Source organism: Mercenaria mercenaria, chromosome 9, assembly GCF_021730395.1.
Source record: "Mercenaria mercenaria strain notata chromosome 9, MADL_Memer_1, whole genome shotgun sequence".
Taxonomy (NCBI): domain Eukaryota; kingdom Metazoa; phylum Mollusca; class Bivalvia; order Venerida; family Veneridae; genus Mercenaria; species Mercenaria mercenaria.
The window spans coordinates 58,406,955-58,429,168 of NC_069369.1; the positions used below are offsets into that span (position 1 = coordinate 58,406,955).

The following is a 22,214-nucleotide window of genomic DNA, read 5'->3' on the forward strand; positions in this document are numbered from 1 at the left end:
CATTAATATAATTCCTAAAAACGGGCAATAGCACAAGTTACACGCGATACTTATTTATTCACAGTTATTTACAATAACTGAACAGACACTTTGTAAAGGGAGTAAACTCTAAGAGAAGCTAGTGCGTACATTGATGGGGGCAGTACGTTTGGGGTTGGAAACTGATACAGCTAAACATACTTGGATTACATTGTATCTATAATGCTACAAGAAAAGGTTATTATGGAAGAAACAAGATGCAGATGCCAAATATCAGTCTGCGCAGAAATACATACATACGTCCCAGGTAAAGCATTTCAAAAATAAAAATCATGTATTAACATCACGTGAATTGCCTTGTTTGCGCACGATTTTTCTCCCGTGTATACATGGGCGGATCCAGTGAAAAAAGTAGTTTTTATGCAAGAATGTATATTACCGTAGTGCTGTATTACTGCATTTTGAATATCGGTGGGTAACGAACCAACGCGACAATGGAAATAAAAAGAATCGTACATGTAAGGCTAACGCTCTACGGCCGGTACTAATTTTCTTCAAAGTAAACGTTCCATATTGTAGTATAATATAAAAGTGTGTACTTAGATAATGATAATTATTAATTACCCTCCTGACTTGGACTCGTCCAAATAGTCACTCCGAAGTTATCAGACACGGACTGTATTTTGCCATCGGAATATTTCTATATAATGCTTCTTACCCTTCCGTTTGGATCCGTCCATGTTAACAAACACGTTTGTTTATTTATGGACTGTACAATTTATACTCTAGTTGGTAAATTTTGTACAATATCATTAGTTTTCTTTCGGGATCGTTCAGGTTAACCGAACATATTTCTCATTACAAGCTGTTTTGTGACGGTCTTAGGCCTATGAGGACATCGTGATAAAAAAAATGGAGAACACAATTTTACACATGAAAATTGACAAAAAATTATTCTAATAATATGTTTTGGTTTAGTTAAAATCGAAATAAAAGACCAAATTATGGATATAAATGAGCCGCACCATGAGAAAACCAACATAGTGCATTTGCGACAGCACGGATCCAGACCAGCCTGCATCTGCGCAGGTTGGTCAGGATCCATGCTGTTCGCTTTCAAAGCCTTTTGCAATTAGAGAAACCGTTGGCGAACAGCATGAATCCTGACCAGGCTGCGGGGATGCACTATGTTGGTTTTCTCATGGTGCGGCTCAAAAGTAATAACAAGCACAGGAAACCGAATAGTACTTAACAATATCAGTTTTGATGAAAAGATAAATGCACTTGCTATACATAATAATATATCAGAATCACTATAAAATCTTTCTACGGTGGCTTTTTTTCTGCCATTTCGTAAATTCGTTCTCTCGCAATGACACAGCTACAAACGTCGTCAAATACAGTCAAATACTTCTAAATATAATACTGGTTGACCAGTTCATGTTCTCACCTATCTTTGTAAGAACTTTAGTAAGATCACAATGATTCTAAGAACTTGTATACAAATAAATTTGTGTTGTTATATTTTCTGGTCCTTTGGGACCATGAAGTCCATTCAATAGGTGCGTTATAGAGTTCCGCTTGAGCCGGTGCTAGGGGGCGTGAGAGGTGTTGCACATTTTATTACCTCTCATGAACAGAGTCTGCTGTTATTCTGCTTCGTGGCATTCTATGCTTCCATAGGATCTGTTTACAGATTTTAGTTATAATCCGAAGGGCGCCTCAGTGGCCGAGTGATAAATGTCTCTGACTTCAAATCACCTGTCTCTCAACGCTGCGGGTTCGAAATTTTGCACAGGGTGTAGAATTTTAGAACGAAATTTAGCTGACTTACAGAAGGTCGGATATTCTGTCACGGGTGCCATATGATTTTAAGATGACAAAGCAGTTAGTTTGAAAATTACCATAAAAAGTACGATGAAAGTACCATAATGCTATTTGAATCGCACCATAAGAAAACCAACATAGCGCATTTGCGACTAGCATGGATCCAGACAAGCCTATGCATCCGCGCAGTCTGGTCAGGATCCATGCTGTTCGCTAACGGTTTCTATAACTGCAATAGGCTTTGATAGGGAACAGCTTGGATCCTGACCAGACTGCGTGGATGCGCAGGCCGGTCTGGATCCATGCTGGTCGCAAATGTGCTATGTTGGTTTTCTCATGGTGCGGCTCATTTATAATAAAACTTGGAACCATTCAAATCAAGCAGATTAAATAAAAAAGTATTTCTTACACCAAATGAAGGACCCATACAAAACACACGTTATTCGACCGATGTTTAATACACTTCCAAAATAATGGCATATTTCATTCACAAGTTTTCTAGTATGACAAACCGAATATATATAAAAGTGTATTCTATGTATACACGAAAGTAGTTTTTATTTCGTTCGGTCTGGTTCAGTCTATTTCAGATGCCAGAGGATTTCCTGGTTTAGCGTTCGATGTGTAAAACACGCACTCAAGGTACTCTAATCAGAAAGAATTATTAATATATTATTTTCTGGTTTCAAAATCTTGATCCCTCATTTTGGTGTACGGTGTAAACTATATATATAGCAGTCTGTTACCGTGCTGTTGCCCAATAAGGTTATCGGACACAAATGAAAACTGTACTGTATTGACGGTCATGTATAAATACTCTTTTTTTTTTTTAAATGCATTGTATAAAATAAAAACACGAGACGATCATTGATCGTGCTGTGCCTGAGGCAGGTAAGTAGTATTTTAGGCTAGAAAGGACAGATCCTCCGTCCATCATGACGTAAACATTTCCTCTATCGATCAACTGTCATCAATACACAATATAGTCAATTGTTGATCGAATGTAATCGATATCACTTATTTGAATTTATTAAAAGAGGCCCGAAAGTCTGTATATTCTTTGTGAGGAACTTTCGGTTTATATATATATAAAAACGCATATATTTTTTTCATTTCTCAGAGAAAGAGCATTAACAGAATGAAACATACAAACGTCCTGTGCCTTTTTACATGAAAATAAGATCATATTTATATTAAGATATTATAACATCTTGGATAGTTTGTCCATGTTTTCTTTGAGGTACGTGTCAGGGCCGCCCAAATGATTACAATACTCACCTGACAACAATAATTAGCCAGACAAGGATCCATTAAATTATTTCGTAAACACTTTGAACTGTTTCGCGGATGTAATTTTCACCAAAGACGCATACCCCTTAAATTTAAAGATGGAATCGTTACTTTTAGGAATATGCTTGCTTCTGTGTAAGTAGAGTTATTATATATTATTTCATATTCCAACACTACGTCATATTTTTGTGACGCCCTTGGTATGAGGTTATACTGTATTTATCCCGTATTTCCGAAATTTATTCCCGTATGCCAGACATATACGGGAAATATACGATTAGAATAACCCTTTTAAAAATTCCCATATTTTGAATAATATACGGGGTATCGTATATCTGGAATTCCGTATTTGATAGAATACGGAAATGCGTATTTTATTAGTATACGGACTTTCAAATATACGAGCACCGTACACGCCCTTATTTAAGTTTTCCCGTATTTCTTCCCGTATATGGGTAATATACGAAATCCCGTACACTCCCGTATATTAACTCTTTTTTTCACAGTGTTAAAAGATGAAAGAAGTAGATTTTCAAAGGCATTAGAATAAACATCCTTTAAGATTTTTAATTATTAATTTCAATGTAGCAAATAACTTTTTAAAACCTATTGTCCCATTAATCATTTTATATGTTAAAATGAAAATGCAACAAAGAGATTGTTTTTTTTTATCGTTCTTTTATATGTTAAAATGAAAATGCAACAAAGAGATTGTTTTTTTTTTATCGTTCTTTTGTTGTTTAAAGGGTCATGATGCCTTTGATAAAATTGTGGTTGCCACATTTTTTGTTGGGAACATTAACATATCATTTTCTTGTTAAATCTCATATTTAATCATTGTTTTCTCATGTAATTGTCATAGGTTTGACTATTATGATTAACATAATAGAAAGTACTATAAAATACGCTGTTTTGATTATCTCCCTTCGTGGTATTGACATCATAATTTCATGTGTAATATTGAAAGTAGCAGTTTTCTAACTATTCAATTATGCGTAGTCTCTTGTTGGCAGCATGATATATTTTTAGCATACATTTAAGAGTCTTATGAAACTTTAATGATCGCACCCCTTTAGTTGCACAATTATCTCCCATAAGCACTGCGTAACTGCCGGGCACATATGTTTGAAACGGAGTATTATTAAAGACTAATTCGTACTGTGAACTTGAGTTATATTATTTGTTTCGTTGTTGCTATTGGGCTGGACGACTCAATGTATTGGGAAATGTTACGTGTATCTTTCACTGTACGTCCGTGTTATTATTTTTCTTGCCTTTCGTATTTGTTATATGAGTTCAACAGGGCCATAAATCCCCGTAATATATATATACACACCAGATATATATAAAAGTTCAATTTCCAAGGAAAAACAACAGTAGACTTCTGATTTTTTTTCAATAATTTTAATTTTTCACTGCAAGAGTTATCAATTGTACATATCTTCAGGCAGTTACATTTTGAAATAATATACAATGACGTAACGTAATAACAAAAATACGAAAAACGTAAAAAGACGTTTCGGCAAACTTCAAGAAAATAATGTCATGAAATTCTGACCACGATTCAAGTTTATCATGTTCAGATCGTTTAAAAACAACTAGACAAAATCCGCTTTTTCAAGTTACGAACCCAAGACCAGGAGCCTAAATGAAGGTGTACAATGTATATTTATCCATGCGATAATTTCATGTCGTATATAATTATAATTTCAGGTGTTAGTTTGGTACATGGACAATGTGACATCGCTGAGTGCAAGAAAGGCTCTGACTCGCTCTTCAGTTTTACTGCATGCAGGTAAGATGGAGTCACTTGTGAATTCATGTTGGGTCGAGTACTGGGTGTCAGTACTCGAGTATAACCCATGGGCGTTCTGAATACATGAACTAATGTTGCTAAATACTCGAGCATTACTCCCATCACTCATAAGTATTTTGTAAGTATCACAGAAAAGACTGAAGTTTAGTAGTGATTTTATAACAATCGAATCGTTAAAATGTATACTTCTTTACCTGTCAGTTCTACACGTTTTACACGTAAAAGATAGTAGTTTCTTCTGGAGATTTCTAATCAGCACACCTGGGCAGTTTGACAGCTTTTTTTCACTTATATATTTTATTTAGATTTTCACTCCATCCATTTAGCATTACAAAAATTGTTACTTTTTAAATTTCTGTTGATTTTTGTTTTAATTCTTAAGTTACTATTTAACAAAGTCAAAGGGTGGATTGTGTCCACCTTGGTCAAATTGAGAACAGGAATTTTGTCATACACTTGCAAGTTTCGAGTGTCAAGGTTCTTGATAATAACTTTTTTTTTCATTGAATCCATGGCAGCTTTTAAAGGTTAGCTGTTGTACATTAGACTAAGATCCCGATTATTTAGGTGGTAGTGAGCTGACTATTTGATCACATGAATTCTTTGAAAACCCATAGAATTTGCACAGTTCCTTCACATTACCAACAAAACCATCGTGAACGTGAAAAAATCAGTATTTCTGTGGTTACTTTGACATATTTCAATATGAACTCTGAACGTGTTTAACATGAAACGGACGCTTTATAAAAAAACAAAACAAAAACAAATGCAATGTGTTTCAAAATTTAAGTACTTTTCCAAAAGAAGAACATATTCATTAAAACTTCAAAAAACTTATGATTACTGAGTATTTTGGAAAAATGATTCAGTACTCATGAGTACAGGTACTAACATTTTTCATGAGTACTAAGTACTGGTGGGTACTGGAAAAAATGGTGCTTTCACTTAGGGCTGTAACGATACGCTAATCTCGCGATACAATACATATCGTGATACAGGTGCAAAGATACGGTACACATCGCTATATACATTGAGCATTCATGTGACAAAATTAAAAAGAAAAAAAGTTTCTACACTTGGAAAGTACTTGAAATTTTGTTTTAAAAGTTAAAGAAACTTTTATAAATGATACATTTGTTTAGTTAATATCTTTAACACTGATTTTGATAAAAGTTTCCATTCAGTGTTTCTACCTTTCACTGTATCGTTTCTGTATCGTGAAACAGGTTTATGATACGATATGCCAATCGCCAGACTAAGGTATCGCGATACAGTGAATTGCGATATAGCGTTACACCCTTAGTTTCACTAATAATACTTGAGTGCTAAGGTACTCGACCAAACCTTCCTTGCGATGTCCTCCGTCTATGTTGCACAGTTACAGATCATACAGTTAACACAGAGTCACTTGCAACGTCCTCAGTCCTGGCCATACAGTTACAGTTTATGCAGGTTATACAGAGTCACTTGCGACGTCCTCCGTCCTGGTCATACAGTTACAGTTTATGCAGGTTATACAGAGTCACTTGCGACTCATACAGTTACAGTTTATGCAGCTAATACAGAGTCACTTGCGACGTCCTCCGGCCAGGCCATACAGTTACAGTTTATGCAGGTAATACAGAGTCACTTGCGACGTCCTCCGGCCTGGTCATACAGTTACAGTTTATGCAGGTTATACAGAGTCACTTGCGACGTCCTCCGGCCTGGTCGTACAGTTACAGTTTATGCAGGTTATACAGAGTCACTTGCGACGTCCTCCGTCCTGGCCGTACAGTTACAGTTTATGCAGGTAATACAGAGTCACTTGCAACGTCCTCCGGCCTGGCCGTACAGTTACAGTTTATGCAGGTTATAAAGAGTTACTTGCGACGTCCTCCGTCCTAGCCATTCAGTTACAGTTCATGCAGGTTATACAGAGTCACTTGCGACGTCCTCCGTCCTAGCCATACAGTTACAGTGTATGCAGGTAATACAGAGTCACTTGCGACGACGCCTTCCGTCCTGGCCATACAGGTACAGTTTATGCAGGTAATATAGAGTCACTTGCGACGCCTTCCGTCCTGGTTGTGCAGTTACAGTTTATGCAGGTAATACAGAGTCACTTGCGACGTCCTCCGTCCTGGTTGTGCAGTTACACTTTATGCAGGTAATACAGAGTCACTTGCGACGTCCTCCGTCCTGGTTGGGCAGTTACACTTTATGCAGGTAATACAGAGTCACTTGCGACGCCGCCGGCCTGACTGTACATTTACAGATCATGCAGGTAATACAGAGTCACTTGCGACGTCCTCCGTCCTGGTTGTGCAGTTACAGATAATGAAAGTAATATAAAGTCACTTGCGACGTCCTTCGTCTCCTCCGTCCTGGATGTGCAATTACAGTTCATGCAGGTGATACAGAGTCACTTGCGACGTCCTCCACCCTGACTGTACAGTTACACTTCATGCAGGTAATACGTTCAGTCACTTGCGACGTCCCGCGGCCTGACTGAGCAGTTATCGTTCATGACAGTAATACAGAGTCACTTGCGACGTTCTCCGTTTCGTCAGTCCTGGTTGTGCAATTACAGTTCATGAAAGTAGTTTAAAGTCACTTGCGACGCCCTTCGGCCTGACTGTACAGTTACAGTTTATGCAGGTAATACAGAGTCACTTGCGACGTCCTCCAGCCATGCTGAGCAGTTACCGTTCATGATGGTAATACAGAGTCACTTGCGACGTTCTCTGTCGCCTCCGTCCTGAGTGTGCAGTTACAGTTCATGAAGGTGATATAGAGTCACTTGCGACGTGCTCCGTCTTTTCCATCCTCATTGTGCAGTAAAACTTCATGTAGGTAATGCAGAGCTAGTTGCGACACCCTCCAGCTTGGCTGTACAGTTACAGTTCATGCAGGAAATACAAAGTCATTTGCGACGTCCTCCAGTCTGGCTTTACAGTTTCAGTTTAGAAGGCAATACACAGTCACTTGCGACGTCCTCCGGTCTGGTTGTACAGTTACAGTTCATGTAGATGAGACAGAGTTATCTGCGACGACCTCCGTCCTGGTTGCACAGTTACAGTTCATACAGATGAGACAACGTCACCTGCAAGGTCCTCAATACTTGTCGTACAGTAAAGTTCATACAGGTAATACAGAGTCACTTGCGACGTCCTCTGCCCTAGTTATACAGTTACAGTTCATGCAGGTAAGACATAATCACTTGCGACGTCCTCTGCCCTAGTTATTCAGTTACAGTTCATGCAGGTAAGACATAATCACTTGCGACGTTCTCCGTCCTGGTAGCACAGTTACAATTCATGCAGGTAATTCAGTGTCACTTGCGACTTCCTCCGGGCTAGTTCTTGTTAGTAATTTTTGATACAATTACCGTCTTCTTTGTGATAAAAATGAATTTCCTTAAACTCCAGACTGACTCCATTTGTATTGTGTTCCACTACCTTACTTGTGCACACAATGCAAAATATATTCGAGCATGTATAGAAGTGTGCATGCACACATATATATAAATATGAAGATATACGCTTATATGGATGTGCACTTACATATACGCGTGTACAGAATACATATAAACGCGTGAGGTTCGAAGTTTCATTCTGCAGTGACAGAGTATAGGGAATAGTTAAGTACCTACACTCGGCGCTTTCGCCTCCCTTACACAGGGAAGTTTCATCCACGCATTTTCTGTAACGTTCACGAAACCATAAAATATTCGAGATGGAAGATAAATTACCACTTATTCAATATCATGAATATGCATAGTACCCATTCACCGAATTGCGCGTTTAAGGTGAGAAGGCGTGATTGAAACGGGTTTGTACATTTATCGTTCATAAACCGTCGTGGTTCAATTTGTATTCTTAAGGGTAGGGTTTAACATTAACAGTGTTTTTTCTTTCTTTCTGGTCTGGTGCCAGTGGCCGGTGCCAGTGGCCTAGACCAAGAAACATGCACCATTATTTTCGATGGTTATTGAATACACAAGTGAATTTTTTTTAAGAACACCAGTATTTTCGTGGGTTTTAAAAAGTAAAAAGTGCACTTTTATTTTCAGTGAGTACACTCAAAGAATCGAATGCTTAAGTCGTCTGTTTGACAGTTGTAAAGGACAAGCGGGTATGTCAGAAATCGGATACGCTATGAGGGCAATGCACCGTAAGTAACCATGCGGACACCTTTCTGTGTATCTGAACAAAGCAGTTTCACGTTCATTTTATCAATCGACTGTATCTAACAGGGAATGACAGACGCAAAATCATCAGCCAATATTTAGAAAACGAAAGTAATTTATAAATGACTGCTAATATCATCGTTTGGTTGGGACATGAGTTAGAGTCTGACCATATACACGTTTGTCATACCCATAACTTATTTATCACAAAATAGTGGGAAAAGGCCGCGATTTTATTTAAAAGTTTCTCATGGAAATTAGCAAGGTGAGATAATGTTTAAAATGCACATATTATACAAACATCTAAACATACATATTGAAGTTGGCAGTTACTTGCAGCGAACAAGAATGTACCAGTGTAGAATCCAGGAATACCGGTTAGATAATGGAGGTAACATAATCTCCAATAAAACACCGATTTGGATATTATGATTTGGAAAAGATTGATAAATATAGTCCATAAAAATACTGACATATTTTCAGGATTTTAAATCGGCTTTAGAAATTTCTTTTATTACGCGAGGCTAGTGAGGCGATTTTACTGGTTATTTGTTTTTATAGACCGAAATGAGGAGAATGCTAACCTCTCTGAAGTATCGATCCTGCGCCGAACATACTAGTAGCATCCTGCGCCGAACATATACCCGGTTACCTAGTGTTTTCAAAACAGTCATACAACATGTTGACTGAAATCTTTTACTGTTTCGTAATCATATGTTATAAATATATAATTTTTCGTCAATCTGAATGTTTATCATGATTTCTCAATTTTATGTTTCGTTGTCTATATTCTCTTGATCTTTGTATGTTTTGTATGTTTATTGTCTTTGCTTTATTCCGTGTATATAGTAAAGGCAAAGTTTTGCCGATATTTATGCCCATAAACTTTGAAACTTGAAACGTGCTGATAGTTTGATTACAAAGACTAAGATAACAAGAGCTCGTCGAACACGAAATGCCCCCCTTGATGCATTCAGTAATTGCACAAGGAACAGAAATTATATGCTCAATGTAAACAAAAGTTCTACCATTCAGGTTTAATCTGACCTTGACCTTTAACCTATTAACCTAACAAGAGATTACAGAGTGATCTTGGCGCCATCCACTGAGCCGTTTTTGAATGTTCCAAATTTCAAGACCAGCTCAAGGTCAAAATCAATGTCAAATTTCATTTCGGTACAAAACAAGTGTATGTGGTCCAAATTTGAAAGCTGTGGCTTAAGAAATGTGAAAGCAGGTCACTAGATCAATTTCAAGGTCAAAGTTCATTTCTGTCTACCGAAATATGCATGTGCTTCAAATCTGAAGGCTTTAGCTTGAGAAATAGGTTACAGGTAAAAATCAATGTCAAATTTCAATTCAGAACACAAAAATATGCATGCAGTCCAAATTTGAAGCCTGTAACTTCAGAAATGTGAAAGTAGGTCACTATGTCAATCTCAAGATCAAAGTTCATTCCGGTACACAAAACTATGCATGTGGTTCAAATTTGAAGGCTGTAGCTTGAGAAATGTGAAAGTAGGTCACTAGGTCAAAATCAAGGTCAAATTTGATTTCGGAACACAAAACTATGCAAGTGGTCAAAATTTGAAGCCTGTACCTTCAGAAATGTGAAAGAAGGTCACTAGGTCAGTCTCAAGATCAAAGTTCATTTCAGTACACAAAACTATGCTTGTGGTTCAAATTTGAAGGCTGTAGCTTGAGAAATGTGAAAGTAGGTCACTAGGTCAAAATCAAGGTCAAATTTTATTTCGGAACACAAAACTATGCATGTGGTCCAAATTTGAAGCCGGTACCTTCAAAAATGTGAAAGTAGGTCACTCGGTCAATAACAAGGTCAAAGTTTTTTTTCGGTACACAAACCTATGCATGTGGTCCAAATTTGAAGGCTGTAGCTACATAAATGTGAAAGTAGGTCACTAGGTCAAGATCAAGGTCAACTCATGTCAAGGTTCATCTTGCCACTCAAAACAATACATGTGGTCCAAATTTGAATGATGCAATTTATGGACATGAAGGTTCTAAGTTTTTCCCTATATAAGTCTATTTGAACCATATAACCACTGGGGCGGGACCATATTTGACCCTAGAGGGATAATTTGAACAAACTTGGTAGAGAACCACTAAATGATGCTACATTACAAAATATCAAAGCCATAGTCTTTGTGGTTTGGACAAGAAGATTTTCAAACTTTTTTCCAATATAAGTCTACGTAAACCATGTGACCCCAAGGGCGGAGCCATATTTAACCCTAGGGGAATAATTTGAACAATCTTAGTAGAGGACCACTAGATGACGTCATATACAAAATATCAAAGCCCTAGGCCCTGTGGTTTTGGACAAGAGGTTTTTCAAAGTTTTTTCCTATATAAGTCTATATAAACCATGTGACCCCCGGGCAGGGGCCATATTTGACCCCAGGGAAATAATCTGAACAATCTTGGTAGAGGACCACTAGATTTTGCTACATACCAAATATCAAAGCCCTAGGCCCTATAGTTTTGGATAAGAAGATCAGAAACCGTTTTAACTGTTCCTGGCCAATGTGACCTTGACCTTTGACCTAATGACCTCAAAATCATTAGGGGTCATCTGCTGGTCATGGCCAACCTAACTATCAATTTTCCTGACACTAGGCCCAAGTGTTCTAGAGTTATTGCCTGGAAACCATTTTACTGTTCCTGGTCACTGTGACCTTGACCTTTGACATACTGACCTCAAAATCAAAAGGAGTCATCTGCAAGTGATGATTAACCTCCCTATCAACTTTCGTGACACTAGGCCTAAGCGTTTTTGAGTTATCATCCGGAAACCGTTTTACTGTGCAGGGTCACTGTGACCTTGACCTTTGACATACTGACCTCAAAATCAGAAGGAGTCATCTGCAAGTGATGATTAACCTCCCTATCAACTTTCGTGACACTAGGCCTAAGCGTTTTTGAGTTATCATCCGGAAACCGTTTTACTGTGCAGGGTCACTGTGACCTTGACCTTTAACATACTGACCTAAAAATCAATAGGGGTCGTCTGCTGGTCATTACCAACCTCCCTATCAACTTTCATGATCCTAGGCTCAAGTGTTCTTGAGTTATCATCCGGAAACCGTTCTACTATTCAGGGTCACTGTGACCTTGACCTTTGGCATACAGACCTCAAAATCAATAGGGGTCATCTGCTGGTGATGACCAACCTCCCTATCAACTTTCATGATCCTAGGCCCAAGCGTTCTTGAGTTATCATCCGGAAACGGATTGGTCTACATTCCGACCGACCGACAGACCGACCGACCGACCGACATCTGCAAAACAATATACCCCTCCTTCTTCGAAGGGGGACATAATTAACTGCATACACACTGGAAACACACCTGTAATTATAATAGTTTGCCTTTGTATGTTTGCCGAATGAAAACAGTGGATTTGACTGACTTGCGATGAAGATGAGTATGGTTCGATGTTGAATGTCGGTTTATATTTCACACATGCTCTTGAAAAGGCAAATATTGGCAGTAATGCTATGTATAGCTATTTGCTAATGTGGTGGTAATTATGGCATATGCCGCTTTCTGCTTTTTCAAACTACCTAAATTTATTGACTTATAATTGTCAGTTCTTTGTTTTTTCTTTCAAAATTTACGATGTCATTTTGTACATATAATATTATTTCAGGTCCATCCGACTGCGTGTCAAGCATGGACGGTATGGCCAAATCTATGACAGCACAATCAAAGATGATGACGTCAGTGATGAAGAAATCACCACCACATCCTGCCATGACATTTTTTCAGGGCGGAAGTGGGCAAAGTACCGGAAGTGGGCAAAGTACCGGAAGTTCTCAAAGTACCGGAAGTTTTCTGTCTGGACTGTTTCCATCAATGGGGATGATGCCTCCAATGATGGGACCAATGATGGGAGAAGAAATGGGTGAAATGGGTATAAGCATTTAACCTTTACCCTGCTAAATTTCTAAAATGGACTGGTCCATCATTCAATTTGGACAATACCATTTATTATTCCAAGGGAAGTTCACTGAAAATTTACTGACTGAATAGCGAACAATGCAGACCATGATCTTGGTCTGCACTGGTCGCAAAGGCAGAATCACTTCCAGTCAGCAGGCTAAAGGTTAAACGTTTGATTTATAATGCTTCACTGTGTAGTGTAAAAAAATCCTGGACACGGGAATGACTAAATACACGCACATTTTTAAAAAAGATCTGTAACGTCACTAATTATGAAAATGTGTTCAAACATGTAGAAGTATATCATGTTTTATTTGATTTCCAGCTTCTAACAAATATATCATTTAAAGTAGTGCAAATGATGGGAATTTCTTGTTTATGGCCAAAACATTTTTAAAAGGTAATCAGTCAAAGGACCATGACTCATTTCCTTGACACTGTGCCTGTATACCCTGGCAACATGAATAAATTCGCTTAAAGTTACTAATATTTCTTTATTTGTTTGGGCCAGGTACCTTGAGTTATCGGGAAAACGAACTAATCTTTAAAACAACCATATCCTCTAAACATATGTCCTGGCAATATGCGGAAGTTCAATTCATAGAAATATATATTCAGTAAGTTTGAGCCAGATCCCTTGAAGATTGTAAGAGGAATTATCCGGACAAGATTTTCTTGCTACTGTGCATATTTTCTTGTTTCTCATTAACATTAATGGCGGATATTCACCAAACAAAACAACAAGAGTACAACACAAAAAAACAACAACAACAAAAAACAAAAGGTGTCTCTTATCTATAAACATACATGTTTGCATGATGTGACTTTTAATTGCAGAGATGGAGGGACCGGAACTAGGTGAAGGTCCTATGGAGATGTTAGAAGATATGATGGAAGGAGAAGGAGGAAGTGAGGAAATTATGCACTACTATTTGATCGAAATTTCTCTTAACAAAGCTTTTTAAATATAAGACACTATCATTTATATTATACATCCTTCTGAAAAACCAACAGCGTTAGTAATAAGAATTCTTTAATACTAGATAATCTTGGGTTTTATCCAGTTTATCCTGAAACAAGAATGATGTTAACTTGTTAAAATTCAAAACTCAAACAAGGGTTGTCAGTAGACAACGAAGCTCACAACAAAACGTTTAATAAGAGCACATTCTGAAAGGGGGTTATATTTAAGCGTGGATGTTTGGCGGGAGGAGGCTGGTTGAGTAAGAAACAATACCGAGAAACACAAAAATGTGAAAATGAAAATATATTATACCAAATTAAAAAAAGAAATTTGACGTGGGTGGGGGACGGGATACTTAGAGATGTTGGTGGGGATGAGGGAGTGTGTGAAGGGATTCTGAGAGACGATTTCAAAAATTTAAAAACTCTTTTAATTTTTTTTAAATCTAAAAAAAATGGGTGGGTTGGGGGGTAGGGTAACGTGTTTGCTAGGGGAGGGAATTGAATTCGAAGGGACAAGACACTACTGTTTTGTTTCTTTTATTTATTAATTATTTTATTTTATTTATTTATTTTTTTGGGAGGAGTGGGGGGTGGGAGTGGGGGTTGTGGGGTGATGGCATACTAAGAGACAATACCAAAATACTCATGAAAGTAAAAGAAAACTCTGGAGGTGGGCATTAAAATAGGATGTTTTCCATTGTAATTGTGTTTCCTATTAAGACTATTTATTGACGGGTTGTTAATAAGCATTCAAAGATATTTTAGTTAGTATAAAAACAACAAAAGCTCGATCATGGTAATGTTAAACAATCCCGAGAATTGATGAAGTTGCTAAAATGACAAGATGAATTCAAACAAAAAATTCCTTAAAAAGTTTGTATGCGTGGGTGGGGGAGGGGTGTAAGTGAGGGGGTCAGGGGAGTCACGACTAGATGAATTTTAAATTGTAATAAGTAAATAACAACTAAAGGGCTTAATTCATGGAATATTTTTGCCACAGTTACGGATCTTGTGTCATAAGATGTGAGTGATGATGTGGAACACCTATATATTTCCAAGTTTGCATCAAATCTATATGAAGTGATAACAGAGATAAAGTGAAAGTGCAACTGAAATTCTAAGTAAAATGGGCATTATTCAGTCATGAAAAGCTGGCGACAGAGTTATAGCTCTTGTGTAATATGATGTGGAAGACGATGAGGAAAAACTCTTTGACTTTGAATAATAGGTCTATAACAATCCGTGGCGGAAATAATGTTTTTCTGTTATTCTCTATCACTGTTCCTAAAGTATCAACTGGAACGTGCAGTTGGTCCTTTGTGTTTATTATGTACACACATCGTTGCATCTCGTAATACTTACTGAAAAAAAAATCAAATCACTTTTAAGCATACCCTGTATAATTCAATTTTCGACAAATGATGCGTCCATCAAGTAATAATAGAGAGTAAAAGTGAATCAAAACTTTTACCTAAAATTTTAACTAAAAGGAGGGCATAATTAATGAAATATTGGTGAGAGTTTTGACCTTGCGTCCACGTCATATGCATGAAGATAAGGAAGAACTTATTTCAGTTTAAAGCAAGCTTTGAAAAAAGCTAAAACAGTAATGTTCTAAGTGTGAAATTACATATAACAGATTTACTGGTAGTTGTTAGATCTGACTCCAGCGTTTTGCCAGGTCAGATCGCACGAGGCGCGCAAGCTCACAGTGTGATCTGGCTTGAAAAAATCAACGAGAGATGAATACAACATCACAGATCTAGCTACTGTTGTAATGACCGTTTTTATTATATACCTCCACGTGTTGTAAACGAAATCTTCAAGGTCTATCAGTGTTAAAATAGAACTGAGTGGGGTTGTGTGAGATGTTTATAGAACTGTGTCAGGTCAAGAATATGTATATGAAAGTAATCCGGCAACATGCACAATACAGAATATACTGTACAATACGAAATTTGTTTTCTGTCTGTTGTTATCTGTGTGTGAAATACAAGCCGTATTTTGTTTTACAGAATTTATACAGGTATATAATAGAGCAATAACTGACATTATAAAGTTATGGTATTGTTCTATTCGTGTAACAGACAACTTAATTATCTAACCATCGTTACTCAATGTATCTTTCAGTGTTCATGCCTGGAATGGCAGGAATGTTCCCAGGAATGTTTGGAGGTATGGGCAGTGGAGGTGCTGCTGGGGAAGGCGGCGAGGGTGCAGGAAGTAGTGTGGCTATGTCACCAGGCATGATGTCATCAGGTGAAGGAGGGGCTGCGAGTAAGTATATATAAAAAATATGTAATTTTTGACATAACCAATGATGAATCATTGGTGCAATTGTAGTTATTAAACTTAACTTAGAAAACTAGTTCTAGTACTTGAAGGAGTTCAAATAATACTGACTTATGTCCCTATTCACAGCTTCTATTTTTAACCCTTACCATGCTGGACACGATTGGTTCTGCCTTTGCGACCAGTGTAGATCATGATCAGCCTGCACATCCGTGCAGTCTGACCATGATCTGCACTGTTCGCTATTCAGTCAGTATCTTTTTGGTAAGCACCCCTTTTAACAGTTAATGGTACTGTCCAAATTGGAAGATGGAGAAGTTCATTATAGAAATTTAGCAGGGTAAGGGTTAAACGTAAGCGGCTGATCTTCAGAAGATCCTGTCACGAAATTTTGCAAAACTATCTTTTGTCCTGATTAAATGCATCAAAAGTTAAGTTTCATGTCTCCTTTTTGGAGACTGATAAGCAACAGCTTATTCAAAGGATTTCTTTTATCATATTACAAAATCAATTTACTAAAATCAAGATTTCATGTCATTATTCTCTATATTAGATGTAAGTTAAGATTGAAAGAACTTTTACACCAAGATATATGTATTAAATACAGACTATGTCTTTTTTCAGGATTTGTGGATTACAGAAATGCCGCCGACGCTACGAAAGCCGTGACAGCTCAGATTATAGGAACAACTCTTTTTGCAATTCTCCTATCACTTCTGTAAACTTTTTCTTACTTACGTTTCTACATTTCATAGGTGTAGGAAACCATTTGTTGTAAAGACGAGATTAGTTTTAGATTGTGAAAGATACAAATTCTAAAGTTTTGTGTTTTGGACATTTTCATAGTAAGACTATGGCGTTTTACGTAGTAGAAGGTTTTAGTTGTCCAGTCTAATTTATTCTATTTATTTTGCTGTCTCAGGTTTAGTGCTCTATTAGTAATTCTATATTTTAGCTATACCAATGACACATGCACTGTAGTAATTTAAATGCAAGAATTTTTATGTTTGTTGCAGACAGTTTTAGCAGCCAAGCTGACTATATTTTAGATATTACTTATATTAGAAAATAGTACCGACGTCAACTTGAACAGTCTTACTGTTATATGACATTTTGTAATTTGTGGGCAGGTAAATAAGAATTGCTAATTACGTTCTAAAATTGACGAATCAGCTAATAAAATATTACAAATTTCTTACGGTGTTTTTCATTTTCATGGAGATGCTTTTCGTATTGACAGATTTTTAAAATTCCCCGGGACAAAATTTGTACAGAACTAAATGTTGTTGTATCGTAAAATCAACTGTGTGTTGTATATGATGATAAAAATCCACCACTCAACGTGCACAGAAAGTTGACTTTTTGAAAGGAGACAATTATCCAGTTTTTCATATTTCAATCGCTCTGCAACGACTCGTATTTTCCTAACTTTAATGCTTACTAGTCGCTTAAATGCATATTTAGTTTTATCAGTCGTCTGTCTGTTTGTTTATCAGTCTTTGTTGTAGTCGGACATAACATATGTGCTTAATTAAGCTATCATTAAATTTAGATTCCCAAGGTTTTTTGGTTTATTTGACAAAATATCTTTTGCTCTACGATACCAAAGAAGTATAAAACAAAATACATTTTCTATGAAATATATATTACTGAAATTGATAATCTTCATGATTAATTTTTTGCGCAGCCCTTGATACGTAACTAAAACATGAGTAGTCGAACAGGTGTATGATTAAATGTCAATTGTATTTGCAACAGTTTGCTCGTTCTTCCCTTTTAACTCACCTGAGCACGAAGTCACACGGTTTATATAGACTTCTATAGGGAAAACTTTGATAATCTTCTTGTACAAAACAACATGGCCTGGGTTTGATTTTTTGTATGTAGCATCGTATTGTCCTGTACCAAGATAGTTCAAATCATCTCCCTAAAAATTGCCCCGCCCCGGGTGGCACGTGTTTTAAATAGACTTGCATAGGGAAAACCCTTAAACATTCTTGTCTTAAACCATAAGGCACAGAGCTTAGATATTTAGTATGTGGCATACTCTAGTTGTTGTCTACCAAGATTATTCAAATTATGACGCTGGGGTCAATATATGCCACGCCCGCGGGGTCCCTTGTTTTTCATTGACTTATATAGAAAAGATGTTTAGAAATCTTCGTGTCCAGAACGATAAGACCCAGACTTTAGATATTGGGTATTTAGTATTGTCTAGTGGTCAACTATCAAGTTTGTTCAAATCATGACCCTGGGGTCAAAATTGACTGCGCACCGGGGTTAACAGTGTTTACATTAGCTTAATATACAGGTAAAAAACTTTTTTAAAATTCTGAAACCATTTAGCCCAGAGCTTAGATATTTGGTATGTTGCATGCTCTAGTGGTTCTATACCAAGGTTGTTCAAATCATGACCCTGGGATCGATATAGGCCACACCCGGGTGGTCCCTTGTTTTACATGGGCTTATTTGTTTTTGGAGCAATGGCAAAGAAATTTGGACCACAAGTATAAATTTTGACAACACGTGTAACTTTTGATATAGATTTCAATACTCATGTTTAATGTTCTTAACCCTGACCTACTGTCCTTCTTTCTCGTTTTCGAAGCGACAGTAAAGAGATTTGGACGTCCTGTATACTTTTTCATACAGATTTCGGTAGTTATCTAATCTTTACCATGACCTACTCACCTACTTTCTGAAAAGAAATTTGAGTCACATGTACAGATTTCAATACTTATCTCGAACAATCTGGTTAGAATTATACCAAACTTGGTCAGTAGCATCCTGGCAGATTGTTTAAATGATTTAGCTTGGTCCCTTTTAGGTGCCCCACAGTTGAAAATTGAAAAAAAAGCAAAACTTTAATGACTTCTTTTCATGAACTGCTCGACGGATCTTCATCAAACTCGGTCTGTAGCATCATTATAAGGTCCTCTCTCAAACTGTTCAAACTGTTTAGCTTAAATTATTTCAAGGTCTAATAGTCAATTTCAGGTGAGCAATTTAGGGTCACTATGGCCCTCTTGTTTAAATATCTCATCTTATTTTGAATCATGGTTGTTTCATGTCCTTTGTGATCTTGGGAGTGAATTCAATGCGCTTTTCTTTGTGATATTGGGAGTGAATTCAATGCACGTTTCTTTGTGATCTTGGGAGTGAATTCAATGCACGTTTCTTTGTGATCTTGGGAGTGAATTCAATGCACTTTTACAAGAAAATACTACAATAGTCGCAAAGCGGCTGCACTTGTCATAATCTCCAAAGAAGGGACTCAAACCAAGTCTGCTATTATTTTGCTTTGTAGCTGTCTATCCTTCAAATATACTTTTCTATTTATTTAATTATCACAACACCAATTGTTGAGTGCCTTGTGGAGGCCGTGAACTAGACTTAAGAGTTGCTGTAACTCATTACGTTTTGATCATCGTGCCCATTCCAAGTACTTAATATAGAGTTTGACTGAAGTTAGTTCTAGTGGTAACGAAAGGGGTTACACTTCTTATCTCTCCTAAACAGACTCGATCACATAGAGTATTTTGGTTTTTTGCTTGATAGTGTGCCATGCTTCCAACTGACCTTCTAAAGATATTTCAACATCAATTTTAAGTGCATTGTGGTAGCCATAAAAAGTCGCCAAGATAGCTGGGCCTTATATAAAGTTTTGAAATAGCCGATGCATTGGGCATGAAAATGCGCTTCACTCTTCATTTCTTCTACACACTATGGGAAAAGTCTGAATCTGCTTAAATTTGCTCGGTTGTGTTCAATGCTTGCAAAGGATCGATCGTTGTTTAAATATATCAACATCGTCTTTAAGGTAGTGTTAGTTATCTATTCTGGTCCTACGGGGTCCTTAAGTATGTTCTATAGTTCCGCATTTTTACGTCAGTGCTAGAGGTTATGCGGGGTGCCTAAAGCACTTTTCATTACCACGAACAGGCCTATTGAAATCGAATACTCGTTTGTGATCTTCTTGACAGTTTGCCAGTTCTATATTAGTAAATCAACTAATGCATCCCATGGTGAAAATGGGCAACAGGATCTTCAGACGGCATGTGTTTTGTAGTCAGATATAGTAAGTCTGGCAATGCAACTAGCTAAAATGTGAATGCCGAGGGTTGATGCTTGTATGGGGCATTTTCAATTTCAAGAATCAATTATTTCCCAGTATGGGGATATGAAAAAAATTCATATGTAAACAGTCAGGCGAGATGAATGTAATGATTTTTAAGAAACCTCCAGAAAGTGATAAACACTGAAGATAATGGGGAGGAGCACTTATATTAATAAATTTTATTAAGTCATACCATTTTAACAGTAAGGCACGAATAAGCACGTATTTGTAATTATGCTTTAGTTATGCTGTCAGTGGTGTTATGATGTCTTATAAATATTTTACAGATTACACTGCTTGAATATACGCGCTACTCTGTTTTTAAGGACTGGAAACAGTCCATATTTACTTTTATTTTGTCTCGGCATCAACTGAAGGATATTTTCCGACTCGACAGCCTAGTGGTTGAGCGTCCGCTTCAAGTGCTTGAGGTCGTGGGTTCGATCCACGGCCGCGTCAAACCAAAGACGTGAAAAATAGTACCAGTGGCTCCCTTGTTAGGCGCTCAGCATGAAAAGGGAAATTGACGTCTCTTCTCTTATTCCCTCGTTGCGATGGATTCTATCAGATGTGTCGAGAGTGGTTAATATAAGTTTTAGAACTTACTTCACAATCGACCTAAAAAAATAGTATAAACTAAGATGTTATCGTCATATATTCATCCAACTTGCAATTGACTTCTAAAGGGAAAACGAAATAGTATTATAAGAGGAAATTATAGCTATCAAAAGTTAAGACCTGCAATACCAATTACTGTAAGAGAGAAAAGTCATGTGACATGGGATAAGCATGTACAGTACAAATGTTTGTAACCTTTACCCTGCTATATTTCTAAAATGGACTGGTCCATTATTCAATCTGGGCAGTACCGCTTATTATTCAAAGGGGTGTTCACTGAAAATTTACTGACTGAATAGCTAACAGTGCAGACCATGAGGATGTGCAGGCTGATCTTGGTCTGCACTGATCGCAAAGGTAAAATCACTTGCCGCCAGCAGGCTAAAGACAATTTTCTCCCTTGATACATGTATCCCTAAAAAGGCATATTACTGTCTTCACCAAGAGACAAGTTTCGTAGTAAATAAAAACAAATCGGTTTACCACTTACATTTTTATGCCCAAAGTACTGTTCATTTTATTGAGATTTCACTTTCATACATTTGTCGTTTAGTCTTTCAAATATAATTAACTGGGTTTTAATATTAGTAAAATATTTTCTAACCAATATGTTAGAAAATAACCAATACTAATAAGCTGGCAGACTGGAGTAAAGATGGAATGAAATATTTGTTGGGATCAAGTCATTATATCATTATATCAAAAGGGTAGATTATCGGATAGGTAAACCATGTTTACATCAATTGACTAATCAAGTTTATCTGACGTCTGTGACCTTGACAAACATATTGGTTAGAAAATATTTTACTAATCTTAAAACCCAGTTACACAATGATTTGACTCTGAATCACTTTTATTTGCAAATACTTGTCTATTCCTCCAGATGAAAAAGCAGTTTTTTGCGCTTTCAACACTTCAAAAGATGCACTTCGCGCATCATCTAAGCTGCCGATTTTTAATATGAACATCTTATCCCTCACTGCTGTGGATTTGAAATACTACTGGAGAAGAATTATTTTATGAGAGGAATGCATCAAGCTAGTTTAATTCTACACAGGAGCCTGAGAAAATAATTGGAGAGGCACAAAAGTGTTTCCCCTTCATTAACGCTAGAAATAAGCCTTATGACTTAAAATCATGACGTTAATCGCAACAAAACGGAAGTTATTATCATAC

General features: G+C 37.0%; 1 protein-coding gene across 1 annotated transcript; it reads left to right on the top strand.

Annotated features, from left to right (window-relative positions):
* The first annotated feature begins 3,081 nt into the window (after positions 1 to 3,081).
* LOC123547218 (uncharacterized) lies at positions 3,082 to 17,498 on the top strand. Its single transcript, XM_045334143.2, has 7 exons — positions 3,082 to 3,231; positions 4,810 to 4,891; positions 8,967 to 9,067; positions 12,753 to 13,016; positions 13,883 to 13,954; positions 16,142 to 16,288; positions 16,928 to 17,498. The coding sequence occupies exons 1-7, from the start codon at positions 3,195 to 3,197 to the stop codon at positions 17,023 to 17,025; spliced, it is 801 nt and encodes a 266-aa protein (XP_045190078.2). The 5' UTR covers positions 3,082 to 3,194; the 3' UTR covers positions 17,026 to 17,498.
* Positions 17,499 to 22,214: the final 4,716 nt, after the last annotated feature.